The 15,480-nt window shown below is 50.9% G+C and overlaps 1 protein-coding gene across 2 annotated transcripts in view; it reads left to right on the plus strand.

The window, feature by feature from the left end:
• Positions 1-15,480, plus strand: part of ACLY (ATP citrate lyase) — a 320,315-nt gene that overhangs the window by 294,037 nt on the left and 10,798 nt on the right. For both annotated transcript variants that reach the window (XM_086924155.1, XM_086924154.1), the window contains one exon: positions 595-677. In XM_086924155.1, the coding sequence (XP_086780281.1) occupies positions 595-677 (83 nt within the window). The remainder of the gene's footprint in view (positions 1-594; positions 678-15,480) is intronic.

The following is a 15,480-nucleotide window of genomic DNA, read 5'->3' on the forward strand; positions in this document are numbered from 1 at the left end:
AAACTTGAACTTGTCCTTGCAAGCAAGCGCACTATTGTGCTACTTTTAGTATGCACATCCACAACTAAACCTAAGTGGATACAACATAAGCATCTGAAGTTGGGAGCATCCTGTTCAGATTTTTCTTTTGAAACCAAACCAGCATTACTGGCCCGAACTGTTAGATATTCATTCAACAAAGGCTCACAAAGTGGCTGGTTCCATACATTACAAAATGGGGACATAGTGGGGTGTGAGGCGTACACTTTTTCACCAGAAATGTGAGACTTTTCAGTTCTGTCCAAACTCCAAATGAAGCCTAAAAAAAGGTTTTGACTTTGTATTCAAAGTTTTAGATTTGAAATTCAGGCTGGGGTCATTGATTACTCCTTCCCTTAATTAGGCAGCATTGCATGTCAGCAAGATATTAAAAATCCCTTTAAAGAAAATTCGTTGTCCTCCCTCATTCATGTGGTCAGAGAGCCTTATACGAACTGGCCTGACTTAATCCACCCACTTAGGAAGCCAATTGTTTTCTATTTATTTGATAATCTGCGGCTTGTGCGGAAGCGCACCTTACTTTTCTCTTAACCTTCTTTTCCTTTCTTGCTTTAGAAACCTAATCTAATCTTGAACGTGGATGGTTTAATTGGTGTGGCATTCGTGGACCTACTCAGAAATTGTGGATCCTTCACACGGTAAGGAAACTGTAAACTCAGTTTTTAGGTTTTAGGCTGGTATTGGAAGGGTGTATGTTAAAGTAAAAGTTTGAATTTCAAAGAACACGACTTTGCGGAGTTCTAAAAGTCCAGTGAAGTTTGCAGCTGGCAGAGTTAGTTTGCATCAGATAGTGCTTCCTTTTCTGCAGGCTGTTGTGCAGCTTGTAAGTAGGGGTGGGCGGAATTTGCGTAATCGCGTTGCGTTGTGGCTGCCGCCGAGCTCTTTGCCGGGGCCGGTTTTGGAACGATATGCTGCAAAAACGACCTTGAAACCAAAATGGCCGCCAGGGGCCCAAAACCGCCCCCCACCCGGGTGGCGCACCGGGGGATTGCCCGGTGCCCGCTATGGCCAGTCCGGCCCTGGCCACAGCACAACCCCATTGAGCATATCTATGGTCTAGCTCTCCCCGTGCTGATGGATCTCTCTTGCTCCTGTCATCTTCTCCTTGCTTTTTCCCTGGTATTTTAATGCCTCCCCCTTGCTTTTCACTGGTTTTCACTGGTTTCTGCTTGCTATTTCCCGTTTCTGAGGGTCTTTTTTGTGGTCAGTGCAGCAGCAGCACCACATGGGCTCCGCTTCACAGTTTTAGTTAATTTTAGGTGGATTTCTGAAGTTCTGCTCTGAGACTTTGCCCAGCGACTCACCTGTGGCACGGTTTGCAGAAAGTAGTACTGGCTGGCCTGGGATAACAACTGGCAACAGGTAGTGTAGAATAGCTGTTATTTCAAGTAGCCAATATTTTATAAGCAAAGACTGCATCCGGTGGTCTGTATTCTTCTCGGTTCACGTTACTCCAGGAGGATGCGAAACTCCGTGGAATCTCAACCGAGTTTTTCGGTAACTCTGAAATTCCGCAGAGTAAAGCTCCGAGCTCCCCCCAGCTCTAGATACAAACTTCTGGCCATCCTTTCAAGGGAGGAGTCGCCACCCTACACCAAAAGCATTTTGTCCCCTGTTTGGGAGCAATGCACATCTCACCACAGGGAGCCTTCAGGTGTCAGATGCCGGATGTAAACTGGCAGGGAAGCCTTTTAGTTTTAGACAGGGAATTACAACTTTCTCAAAGTGGGATTTCCAAAATAGTGATAGAAAATCCAACTGGACCATTAGGTTGGATGTTGCATTACTATTAAAACGAATAATTGAGCAATGTGTATGATACTCCCAAACTGGATCTAGCACTTATTAAAGTTGATAGTGTAAGCCCGTTTTATAGGAGAGCCAGTATTGCCACAGTAAAAAATAACTTTGTAGGTTTTTCACTGCCAGGACATGTTAAAGATTATATATACATGTCCTACATTTTACATACCATGCACCCTGCCCTCTGGGCATTTCATGTCTACCTAAGGGGTGATTTTAGGTATAAAAAAGAAAGTTTAGACCTGGCAAGAGGCTTGTTTTTCTAGGCTGCATTAGCATCTTACAGCTGCACAGCCAGACTGCAATGGCAGGGCTGGAGACCTGTTTTACAGTGCTGTTTTTGTGGGAGGCGCGAGTGCTGCAGTCCTCTACAAAAAATGTAATTACATGCTCTGGGTTTATGTGGTACCATATACCATGGACTTGCAAATAAATTAATGGTGTAAATCAGGTATATACCAATGTTAACCTGTTTGAAGGGGTGGGAGGGGTGGGCAGAAGCACTTTACCCCTGGGTAGCAGAGGTAAAGTGCACAAAGTCCTCTAGCAAACAAAAATGGGCTCCGCAACAGAAGGCAAAAATCTGGGGTGACCCTGTAGAAAGAGCGAATTTTAAACAGGCACTCTCCAACTCAATATGCTTATGTACCTTTCTAAAAAAAAAAAAAAAAAACTTTTCTCATCATGAAAATTCTAGTTATTCCATTACTTGAAGCCTATCCTGGCTCCCGGACAGCATTTATATCTGGTTAATAACCAATTGTACACATTTACATTGTCAAGTTGCAGGCACCTTGGTGAGAGAGCCCAATTATGTTTTTAGCTATGTCCCTCCTTCGGCTTCATAGCATGAGACTCCACCACCTTTCCTTTCGCTTTCACCCAGAGGCACCTCAAGGTCCACGTTAACTGTTTTCCATGGATGGTTGTTTTTTAACAAAAAAAATATGACAACTGTGTTTGTAAAATTTCAAAAGCAGGGACACATTGATCATCCTAGATCCTGCTCATATCGACACTTGAGTGAGTTATGGGGTGGCAGGATGTTCAGCAGTGTTGCATTTAGAAGCAGAGCTTTGATCGTCCAGATTGCTGGGGCCTCGGAGTAATTCCCCCAGAATAAAGCGGAAAGGAGCAAGATCCTTGGATAGCGTCGAAGACATTGCCCATATGAGAAGGTGCTTTTTATTTTTCTTTCAAGAAAAACAATCAATACAATTAGTGCTGAGGCACCACTGGGATCTAGGGAGGGAGGGGGCCACTACACTCTAACTAATCCAGCCGTTCTAGCAAAAATTGGAGTGCGGCCCCATTTTCCTTGAAAGCATTGGGTCTAGGTCACCCTTCTTGCGCAGGAACAGGGTCCAAGAAATGAAACGGTGTGGGGAGATGTGGGGATTTTTACTATTCTTATTTTTTTTTGATGACACTAAGGGGTAGGCAGCCTATGTTGAGAGTGGGCAGTGGAAGAAGCCTGCCTCGTAGGACTGTCCTAATCGGTGCTGTGGGTCTAGTGGCAGAGGGCCACGGTTGTGAGATACCGAATAAGCCACAATTAGGAATGTTTAACTATCCTTTACTCCAGTATTGGAATTTTCATAGATTCCCATTGCTTGTATCATTCCCCGTCGTCGGAATGGGAGCCTCCGTAATTATATATATTATATATATATATATATATATATATATATATATATATATATATATATATATATATAATACCTAGGTAAATACACCCTAATAGGTGCAAAAAAGTAAAAATTAGGCCTAGGCCTCATTACATTTTGTAGCCTATAGGTGTCCTTATGTAAAAAGACCCAAACTTACACTAGCAACCAATCAGATTAGCCTCACCCTGTGGAACCTTCCTGAGAAAGATATTCTACTGCATCGTTGGTGACAGGGAGTCTCCTTAGAGCTCTGCTCTAACTTCTACTTTGAGGTATTATTTAAACAGTTTTCTGTGAGGATTTGTTAAAATTTCAAATCTGAAAGAAACACGTTAGTGTTAGATTCCTTACCTTAGAATATCCCCAGGCGTCAGTCTGGATCCGGAAACTTTTGCGTAGCAGTACCCCTGCGCGTCGGTAGGCGTCGTCTGCAGGCGTCCCCTGCGGCTCCGCGTCCGTCGTCGGCGTCGTGCGCCGTGATGACGTCGCTGGAGTATATAGACGCCGCCTCCGCGCGCTGACGTCAGTTCTTCTTTTTTCCGCGCCAGTGGACGCAGATCTGAAGAGCAGTACTCCGGTCTTTGACCAAGTTTTTCGATTGTTTTTTCTCTTATTGTGCCTGATAGGATGCCTGGGTTCAAGAATTGCGATGACTGTGAGCGCACGATGTCGGTCACGGACCATCACCGCCTCTGTCTCCGGTGTCTGGGCCCCGACCACGACGTGGACTCCTGTGTCGACTGCCGGGCCCTCACCAACAAGGCTAGGCGGGAGCGGTCCCGCAAGCTACTGGAGCTCCGGGTGTCGGCCCCACGTCGGGACCGGGAGCGGTCCCGGTCCGGCCGGAGGTCGAGAGAGCGTTCGAGGGAGCGGTCGCGGAGCCGCGCCGAGCGTTCCGGAAGTCGACACCACTCGTCAGGCTCGTCAGGTAGGAAGCACAAGAAGTCGGGGCGTCGTCATCGTACCCCCGACTCTCGCGCGATGCGGCCGGGGGCTCGGGTGACCCCAACCCCGCGGCTCCGCGAGAGTCGCCGGCGCGGCCTGCCTCATACCCTCCGGTCCCTGGGCATGGCGCGACGCCTGAGGAGATCGAGGCGTTCCTCATGGCCATGAGGGCGCTCGCTTCTCCGACGGGGCCTACGGCGCCTTCGGGCCCAGTGCTACCGTCTGGGGGCCCTGGCGGTTCGGGTGTCCCTGCCTCGGCGCCGTCGGGTGCTCCGGCGCCGCCGACGGCTCCGACCCCGGCGCCGCAAGGGCCTTCGGGATCGGCGCCGGCTGGTCTTCCGGCCTCCCCGGCGCCGTTGCCATCGGGGTTACCCCCGACGCCGCCCCCGCGCGGCGCCGGTTCTCCAGTGCCGGCTCCGGCCGGCGGTGGGGTTCCGGCACCGGGCGGCGCCGTCCCCTTACCTTCTCCGACGCCGGACGCGGCGCCGGACGGGCGTCGCTCGACGCCGGTCCCGGCGCCGATGGGGCCCATGAACCCCGAGGAGCCGGTCTTCATCGTTGACTCCGAATACGGAGAGGATGAGGAGTACGGTGAAGGTTGGGAGGGGTCCGAGGACCCTCTGTCACGCGAGTGCCAGTATGACCCGGACTGGACAGGTGACTTGGGGGATGCCAGTGGTTTGGACGACTCTCCTAACCCTGGTTTGATCTCTCCTCCTTCCGTGGCATCGGTGGAGGGAGCTGCCTATTCTGTGGTGCTGATGAGGGCTGCCAAGGCCTTACACCTTGAGCTCCCCGTCGCGGCCGTGAGGCCTAACATCCTCACCGAGGACTTCAAACCGCAGTCATGCCCACAGGAGCCACTGCTGCCGTTTAATGAAGCCTTGTCGGACGTTCTGTTGGGCACGTGGTCCAGGCCCGCTTCAGGTGCGCCTGTCGATCGGAACGTGGCCAGGCGCCACCGTCCTTGTCCGGACGACCCCAAGTTCCTGTCTACCCACCCCACTCCTGAGAGTCTGGTGATCCAGGCCTCGACCTCCCAGTCCGCATTCCCGTCGGCCCCACCCGACCGGGAATCCAAGAGGTATGACCAATTTGGCAAGAAGGTCTTCTCGTCCATTAGTTTGGGCCTGCGGTCTTGCAACACCGCCTGCCTCTTGGGCCGCTACACCCACTCTGTGTGGGATACGGTCGCGGAACTGCTGCCAGAATGCCCCATGGAGGTGCGGGCAAAACTCGGTCAGGCTGTGGCTGAGGGCCGAGACGCAGCGAAATATTCAATACGGTGTGGTCTTGATACGACCGACTCGCTAGGCAGAGCGACGGTGGCGATTCGTCGCCACGCCTGGCTGAGATCCGCCAATTTTTCGGCTGATGTCCAGAGTACATTGATGGACATGCCGTTTGATGGCTGTCACCTGTTCGGTGACAAGGCGGACCACGCGCTGGAACGCTTCAAGGACTCCAGGGTCACGGCCAAGTCCTTGGGTCTCTCGACCCAGCGTCAGCAACCGGGTTCGTTTCGCCCCTTTCGTGGCCAAGGAAGGGGCGCCCCCACACGTGCTGCCAGCCACGCGCCGCAACAATCCTTTCAACGCGGTGGCGGCCGTGGAAACCGCCGTGGTGGCGGTCGGGGACAACGGCGGGGTCAGACCACACCCTCCCCCGCAGCATCTACCCCAAAATCCTCCTAGTCCGTGCTTTCGGCCCCATGTGACGCCAGTGGGTGGCAGGGTTCGCCATCACCACGCTCACTGGCGCACGATCACTTCGGACAGGTGGGTGCTGCAAATTGTCCGAAGGGGCTACTCCCGCCCCTTCGAGACCTCTCCTCCAGCCATGCCACCGCAGAACCACCGTGTGTCGGGGGACCACTTGACACTTCTGCAGGAGGAAGTTACGGCCCTCTTGGCCAAGGGGGCCATCGAGCGCGTTCCTGGGCCAGAAGTAGGGCGTGGTTGTTATTCCCACTACTTTCTGGTGCCCAAGAAGGACAAGGGGGGCCTACGTCCTATCTTGGATCTAAGGAACGTCAACGGCTTCCTCCGGAAGGAGAAGTTCAAGATGTTGACGTTAGCTCAGGTCTTGGCTGCTCTAGACCCGCAAGACTGGATGGTAGCGTTGGACTTGCAGGACGCCTATTTTCACATCCCCGTCCTGCCGGCCCACCGGCGTTACCTGCGGTTCACGGTAGGCCTGGAGCACTTTCAGTTTATCATGCTCCCCTTCGGCCTTACCAGCGCCCCACGGGTGTTCACAAAGGTGATGGCGGTGGTCGCAGCCCATCTGCGCAGGTTAGGGGTTTCAGTCTTCCCCTACCTAGACGACTGGTTGTTGAAGGCGGGCTCGCCCCAGACAGTCGTCCACCACCTTCAGATGACGGCAGACCTCTTGCACGACCTGGGGTTCTCCATCAATGTGCCGAAATCACACCTGTGCCCCTCTCAAAAGCTCCTCTTCATCGGAGCGGTTCTGGACTCGGCGCAGTTTCGGGTTTATCCTCCGGAATGGCGGGTTCCGGATATTCAGGCTTTGATTCCCATCTTTCAGCCGCTATCCCGAGTTTCGGTCAGGTTGACGCTGCGGCTGCTGGGACTGATGGCTTCCTGCATCCTTCTGGTGCATCACGCCCGGTGGCGGATGCGGGCTCTGCAGTGGGACCTGAAGTTTCAGTGGGCCCAGCATCAGGGCAACTTGTCCGACCACGTCTTGATCTCGGAGGGCACTGCGAGACAACTGCAGTGGTGGCTTACGGACCGCGATTGGGTCAGGGGCAAGTCCCTCTCCCTTCCCCAACCGGAGCACGTTGTCGTGACGGACGCGTCCCTCCAGGGCTGGGGTGGCCACTTGGGAGAGGCAGAGATCAGAGGCATCTGGTCTCCGGCGGAGTCCCGGCTCCATATCAACCTGTTGGAGCTGCGGGCGATTCGTCTGGCACTGAAGGCATTCCTCCCCTTTGTCAACGGGAGTGTAGTGCAGGTGTTCACCGACAACACCACCGCCATGTGGTACTGCAACAAACAGGGCGGAGTGGGGTCGTGGACCCTTTGCCAGGAGGCTCTGCGCCTCTGGCTATGGCTGGAACATCAGGGCGTGACTCTGACGGTTCAACACCTGGCAGGTTCTCTGAACGCCAGGGCGGACAAACTCAGCCGTCGGTGCTCGATGGATCACGAATGGCGTCTGAACTCTGACGTGGCGCAAGGCATCTTTCTGCAATGGGGAGAGCCTTGGTTAGATCTATTCGCCACAGAAGAGAACGCGCAATGTCATCAGTTCTGCGCGTTGGAGTTTCCAAGACGGCACTCGCACGGCGACGCCTTTCGGCGCGAGTGGAGTTGCGGTCTGTTATACGCCTTTCCGCCTATACCACTTCTGCCCAGAGTGCTGAAGAAGATCAGGCGCGACCGGGCCCAAGTTATCCTTGTGGCTTCGGACTGGGCTCGAAGGTACTGGTATCCCGAGCTACTCAGCATGTCAGTCGGTCCCCCGATCCGCCTGCCTCTTCAGGAGGACCTTCTGTCGCAGCAGCAGGGGACGGTCCTCCACCCGAACCTGTCCAGTCTCCACCTCCATGCTTGGAGATTGAGCGGCGGCAGTTGAGGCCATTTGACTTGCCTCCTGAAGTCTGTGATGTTATTCTGGCAGCCAGGCGTCCCTCCACTAAGTCGGTATACGCCTGTCGGTGGAACAGATTTGTGGCATGGTGCACAGCAAAGGCTGTGGATCCTCTCTCTGCCCCTCTTTCGGAGGTTCTTCTGTTTCTTCTTTCTCTTGCCCAGCAGGGCTCTGCTCTGGGCACTATCAAGGGCTACCTTTCTGCCCTTTCAGCCTTTTTGAGGCTTCCTGATCAGCCTTCTTTGTTCAAATCCCCGATTGTAACTCGGTTCTTAAAAGGCATCACTCACATGTTTCCACCTGTTCCGTTTGTGATGCCCCAGTGGGATTTGAACCTGGTTCTGACCTTCCTGATGTGTGCTCCCTTTGAGCCCCTTCATTCTTGTCCTCTCCGTCTCCTGACTTTAAAGACGGCTTTCCTGGTTGCCATCACCTCTGCCAGGAGAGTGAGTGAGCTCCAGGCTCTTTCTGTCCAACCTCCTTTCCTGTCCATTCATCCTGATAAGGTGGTTCTGAGGACTAGACCTTCTTTCCTGCCCAAGGTTGTTTCGGCCTTTCACATCGGGCAGTCCATCACCCTCCCTTCCTTCTTCCCGCCTCCGCATCCTTCAAAGGATGAAGAGCGGCTCCACCGTCTGGACCCAAAACGTGCGCTTTCATTCTACATGGATCGCACACGCCAGTTCCGGGTGGATGACCAACTGTTTGTTGGCTACGTGGGTGCGAAGAAGGGACGGGCGGTTTGTAAGCGAACCATCTCTCGATGGGTCGTCCTCTGCATCAAAGCGTGCTACTCTTTGGCTCGGAAGGAGCCTCCTGTTGGGCTGAGGGCCCATTCCACTCGGGCCACGGCGGCTACTACTGCCCTGGGCCGGGGAGTCCCCTTGCAGGACATTTGCCAAGCGGCTACGTGGGCCTCGCTGCACACATTTGCGAGGCACTACTGCCTGGACAGTCAAGTCCGGAGGGATGGCTTCTTTGGCCGTTCTGTCCTCCAGGACTTTCTGGTGTAGTTTTGTATTGGTTCGCAGACCCACCACCGGGGTTGGTATTGCTGGGGTATGTATTCTAAGGTAAGGAATCTAACACTAACGTGTTTCTTTCAGATGAACAAGTTACTTACCTTCGGTAACGATATATCTGTAAGAAACATTAGTTAGTGTTAGATTCCTTACCGAACCCACCCATCCTCCCCGTTCTGCGAACTGATACCTAGGGTTAAGGTCATCCCTTTCAGGGCCCTAGTTTTTACATGGCACCAGTGTTGGTTCTCTCATGGCTCTGCGTCTCCTGGCGCGGAAAAGCTGTGTGCAAAGAACTGACGTCAGCGCGCGGAGGCGGCGTCTATATACTCCAGCGACGTCATCACGGCGCACGACTCCGACGACGGACGCGGAGCCGCAGGGGACGCCTGCAGACGACGCCTACCGACGCGCAGGGGTACTGCTACGCAAAAGTTTCCGGATCCAGACTGACGCCTGGGGATATTCTAAGGTAAGGAATCTAACACTAACTAATGTTTCTTACAGATATATCGTTACCGAAGGTAAGTAACTTGTTCCTATGGCTGATAAGGAAAAGAAGAGCCTGTTCAGGCCTTGTGCCAGTTGTGGTAAAAAACGACTTTATGTAGAAGACAAGCACAAAGACTGTATATACTGTTTATACCCTGACCATAAGGCAGAGGAGTGTAAAATATGCAGGATGAGGTCTGTTAAGACCCTCCGGGATCGTGAGGGAAGATTACTAATTTGGCTCAGGAAGTTGGAAAAGAAAGATGTTGTGGTATCTAGTGATGAGGAGGATGCCAGGTCGACGTCTTGCAAGACATCTCTAAAGAGGGGTAGATAATCTGTGGAGGTATCATCTGAACCCCCCTCTAAGGCTGTGCGTGGGACCTCTGATCGGTCTGGCAAGCCCGAGCCTGGCGAATCTCCTCACGGAAGTGTAAAGGAGAGGGAAAGGCAAGCACCTCCGGTGCAGAAGGCAAAACTTGAGGAGGGCTCGTCTGGGCCTTCACATCAAGATAAAGTTTCTAAGTCCTTCAAGAAACCAACTGTAGAGGCTTCAACAGTGGTTAAGAAAGGCTCCAAGGCCTCTTCAGTGACTTTGTCTCCTCACCCGTCGACGAGCCATCCCGCGTCGACGAAGACGACGACGATGAAGACTTCGACGACTATGCCGTCGACGAAGACTGGGTCGACGACGGCGGCGACGACGATAACTACGTCGACGGTGACCACCTCGTCGACGACGACAATCCTGTCGACGACGACAGTTCCGTCGACGGTGGCAATCACGTCGACGATGGCAATCTCGTCGACGAGGGCAATCTCGTCGACTATGTCGAGTCCGTCGTCGATGACGAACCAGTCGACGACGAAGATAATCTCGTCGACAGCCCTGTCGACGATGGCACCTGATATGGTGGACACATTTATGACGCCGTCGACGGCAGTTCCAAGGGAAGGCACCAGGAAGAGGAGGATAACACCTGACATGACATCACCTAGAAAGGTGACTCCATTACCCCCAGCGCTGTTATTGGACGAGCAGGATTATTCTGAGGAGGAGAATGAGATGTATGGAGATGCTTATAGTCCATCACAGTTGGATCTTAAATACCATGAGTCTGATGAAGAAGATGGGTATTATTACCAGCAGGAACAGCGACAGCAAAATCAAGTCGCGTATCAGGAAGCCCAGGTACAGCAGGGCACGGTTACTATGCCCATGAGTCTTTTGACGGACTTAAGGGCAATGCTGGAGGAATATAGGAGCAGACAAGGGTCGCGACCAGTGGAAAGTCAGGCGCAAGTTCAGCCACAGGTGGTGGCAACTCAGTCGGTGCCCCCGGCACATGTGGAAGAAGAGGGAGAATATCCTCGGTAGACACCAGACCAGGATGACACTTCGGATGAGGATGGAGCAGGTGACAACCGTGATCAAAACCCGGATAGTGAATGGAATCAGTATATTATTCCGGATTCGGCTTGGGAGGTTTCTTCAGCTTAATGGAGAGAGCCACGGCACGCTTTAAACTGGCTATGCCTACAACATCTACGGATTGCTTTTTATATGACTTTAAAGAGGCTTACCGTAAGGCAGTGCGTTCGATTCCCATTGTAGAACATATATGGGAAGAAGGAAAGAAGGTAATGCAGGCCCCGGCGACGGTCATTCCAACCCTATCGTGCCTAGAAAAGAAGTATAAAGCTCCTGACGACAGTCCTGCCTGCTTGACTGGACAACCAAGACCGGACTCAGTCATATTGCAAGCAGCGCAGAAAAAATCGCGGAATCCTTCGGCCACCCTCACAACTCCACCAGACAAGGAGGGTAGAAGGTTAGACAACGCTGGGAAGCGTTTTTCATCAATGGCGAGCTTGCTGGTCCGGGGGGCCAATGCCTTGGCTATTCTGGCGAGGTACGACCGCCAGATGTGGAGTGATGTCGCAGCCTATATAGACCTACTGGCAGATGACCCTAAAGCCGAAGCACTGAAACTTCTGGAAGAGGGACAACCTTCTTCTTCAGAAATGATTGACTGCGCGATGGACATCGCAACCACTTTGTTCCGTGCTCTGGGTAGCGCAGCTGTTCTTAGACGGCAGGGTTGGCTGCGAGCGACTTACTTCTGGCCAGAAGTTCAAAATAAGATTCTTGACTTACCCTTTGATGGGGACATGTTATTTGGGAAACATGTCGATGATACCCTGCAGGGGATAAAAAAGGACACAGAGACGGCTAGGGCTCTTGGTACCCAACAATATAGGAAAACACCGTTCCGTGGGGCAAGAGGAAGAGGCTTCACTTCGCCAAGAAGTGGCTATCAACAGCAACTGTACTTTCAGCAGTCGTACAGGCCTCAATACGGCAATCAGTACTATCAGAGGCAGTCACAATCTCAGTCTTTCTCTCGTCAGAGCTCTCGTGGACGTCTAGGGCGTCGGGGCAAAGATGCTGGCAAGCGTCAATAGCGGCCTCCTGACTCTGCCGACTGTTCCTCCGCCCCATGGGTCTCCAGTGGGCGGCAGGATAACTCAACATCTGAGCAGCTGGGAAGAAATAACATCGGATCAGTGGGTATTGAACATCATCCAACATGGGCATACGCTAGAATTCCAGGAATTTCCACCTAAAAGAGCTCCCCACGCCACTACTTCGAAACATCTAAACCAGGGGTCTCCAACCTTTTCTGTAGTGAGAGCTAATTCTGCTCAAGGAAAGTCCTGCCGAGCTACTAGCCTATTTTATCACTGTAAAATGCTGATGATATATATTACCATTACACTATGTCCACCCTAAGAACGATTTATCAGTAGTCACCACCCACACATTCCTGATGAAGTTATCAGCAAAATGCTAGGAAAACGTTTTCAATATTAAATGCTTGCAATCAAGTAACATTCAAATCATCTCATGCTGTGTGCCACAAAGGGTACTACCACAGTAGTAAGTCTCCCCAACTCAAATCGAATTATCATTCAGCTAACAACTTTAATGTGTTTTAGAATTGTAATATTTTTTCTTCATTAGCATATTAGTTTTTAAAAATACACATATTTTTCTTTCAAAATCACTTTCCAATTTGAGCAATCAAACTCAATTTTCCAAAAGAAAAATCTTTTCAGAAAAAGCATATTTTTTCTTTAAAAATCAAATCAGTTTTCATTGTTAGAAAATACACAGTCCATGAACTGGCACAATTGGGTCATAGATAATACTCTTATGATGGGGACCAGCATACATATTTGGCAGCCCTTGACACTAGGAGTAGCTTTAAGGAACCAACACTATTTATTCGGGAAGGACCCAATGTCACACACTCACACAAAAATGAATGTGATGCCTCTAATTTTCTCTGCCCTGGATGCACACTCTTTCCTCAGCTCTTTGGGTGATCATGATCCCAACCAACACATTTTCACTCTAGTTCTTGCAGTCACACACTTTGGTGGGTCAGCCATGGTTACTGCTGCCACGATTCTTTGATGTCACACATGGTGTAAATGATAGAGCAGGGCATACAATATGGCCGATCTCCTTCTAAGGTAGATTTAAATTGGATAAAGATGGTTCATGTGACAGACCCATTGGCCAACACTGTAGCCTCCACATGCTTCAACACCCTCTGCATACTTCGCAAGACCTTTAAATGGATCCCCCTCGAATCCAGGAAGACAGTCATCCATGCACTTACTACCGGAATGCCCTCTAAGCTGGAATCAACAAATCTCTGCTCCACAAACTCCAGACCGTCCAGAACGCTGCAGCCAGACTCACTGTCAGCATCCCATGACAAGACCACATCACCCAGACCCAACAAGACCTCCACTGGCTCCCCTTCAAAAAAAGAGTGACCTTCAAGCTGCTCACACACACCTACAAAGCCCTCCACAACACTGGACCCCAATACCTCAACAAAAGAATCTCCTTCTACGCCTCCAAGAGAAACCTCCACTCTGCTGACCAGTCCTTGGCTGAAATCACCTGCATCCACAGTGCCAGATGAGGAGGCAGATCCTTCTCCTACATCACGGCCAAGTCCTGGAACAAACTCCCCCTCAGCATCAGACGAAGACCCACATTGAAAGCATTCAGCGAGAGCCTCAAGACCTCATTGATTGATTGATAGGCCAACAGAGTGTGTGTTCAAGTGTTATCGAGAGGACCTGCCATTGGTTTGGCTGTCTGTAACTCTTACGGGTAATGAAACGAACAGTGCTGCCTTCTTTAATATACACAGAATCCCTGAGATCAGATTTGTTTGGCTTTACCTCTGAGAGCTACTTTGAGGGTGCTGGTGAGCTACCAGTAGCTCCCGAACTACTGGTTGGAGACACCTGATCTAAACCTTCTGCAATTAGAAGCTCAACAAATGCTTCAGAAAGGGGCGATCCAAGGTGATCCCCTATCACAAAGAGGAGAAGGTTTCTATTCAAGATTTTTTCTGATCCGCAAAACAAAGGACAAGTGGCGTCCGATCCTGGATTTAAGGGAGCTCAACACCTATCTCGTGAAACTGTCGTTTCGGATGATTTCACTCCAGGACATATTGCGCCTCTTGAATCCAGGCGACTTCATGGCTACGTTAGACCTGGAAGATGCCTATTTTCATATCCCGATCCACCCAGCTCACAGACGTTTCCTTCACAGTAGGCAAGAGTCACTTCCAGTTCACTGCCTACAAAGCTGCACTTCTTAGTTATAAGCAGAGCATAGTACTTGAGAAAAATATCTATTACACTGCCCAAATAAACCAAGCCCGATGTAGCATGAAGAAACTGTTCGAAGTTGTTAACCACCTTGCCGAACCATCTAATCCCTCGACTGAAACGTCTCAAAATTTCTGTAACGTATTGGCCGACTTTTTTTCCGAAAAGGTCACATCCATATTCAAGGATTTTAGCCCAAAAGTGAAAACTTCCGATACCTTTGACTCTCAGTTACATGAGACTCCGACAGCTTTTACTGAATTTATCAGCACGAACCCACAAGATATTCACAAACTAATTCAGTCAATTAAATCTGGTTCCCCTCTGGATCCTTGTCATCCATCCATACTCAACAACATTCCAGACATTATTTCCATGCCACTTACACATATTTGCAATAATATGTTTGCTACAGGTTCTTATCCTACCATCTGGAAAAACACCATTATCAGGCCGCTTCTCAAAAAACCATCCCTGGACCCCACATTATCTTCCAGTTATCGTCCCATTGCCTCTCTGCCGTTTCCAGCCAAGATCTTTGAATCGGTCATGAATAAACAACTATCTGACTATATTCATATTAATGACCTGTTAGACGAAACCCAGTTCGGTTTCCGGCAAGGTCATGGAACAGAGACTGCCCTGATCAAGGCGGCAGATGAAATCAGGGCCACAATGGATAAGGGTGGACAGGCTGTCTTGATCCTGCTGGATCTGTCGGCGGCTTTCGACACGGTCGATCATGCAACTCTGATCGGCCGTGTCGAGGCCATCGGCATCAAACATAGAGCTAGGGACCTCATTACATCATTCTTGGCTGATCGTAGACAAGCCGTCAAGCTGGGCATTTTTACTTCACCTACTTTCAGCCTTCCCTGTGGAGTCCCTCAGGGTTCCTCGCTAAGTCCGACCCTTTTCAATATCTATGTTTCGGACTTAGCGAGGGTAATAAAAGAGCATAACATCAATTTGACAACTTACGCTGACGACACTCAGTTGGTGTTATCTATACACAAAGATGGACCCACGGTCGCAGCAAATTTCAAGAATGGTATGAGGGCCATTAGCAGTTGGATGGCTTCCAACTGCTTAAAACTCAACTCATCTAAGACGGAAGTTATGCTGTTTGGAAATATTCAACCTTTGTGGTCCCCTTCATGGTGGCCTGAGGAATTGGGAATTCCACC

This window comes from Lissotriton vulgaris, chromosome 5 (assembly GCF_964263255.1).
Source record: "Lissotriton vulgaris chromosome 5, aLisVul1.2, whole genome shotgun sequence".
Classification (NCBI taxonomy): domain Eukaryota; kingdom Metazoa; phylum Chordata; class Amphibia; order Caudata; family Salamandridae; genus Lissotriton; species Lissotriton vulgaris.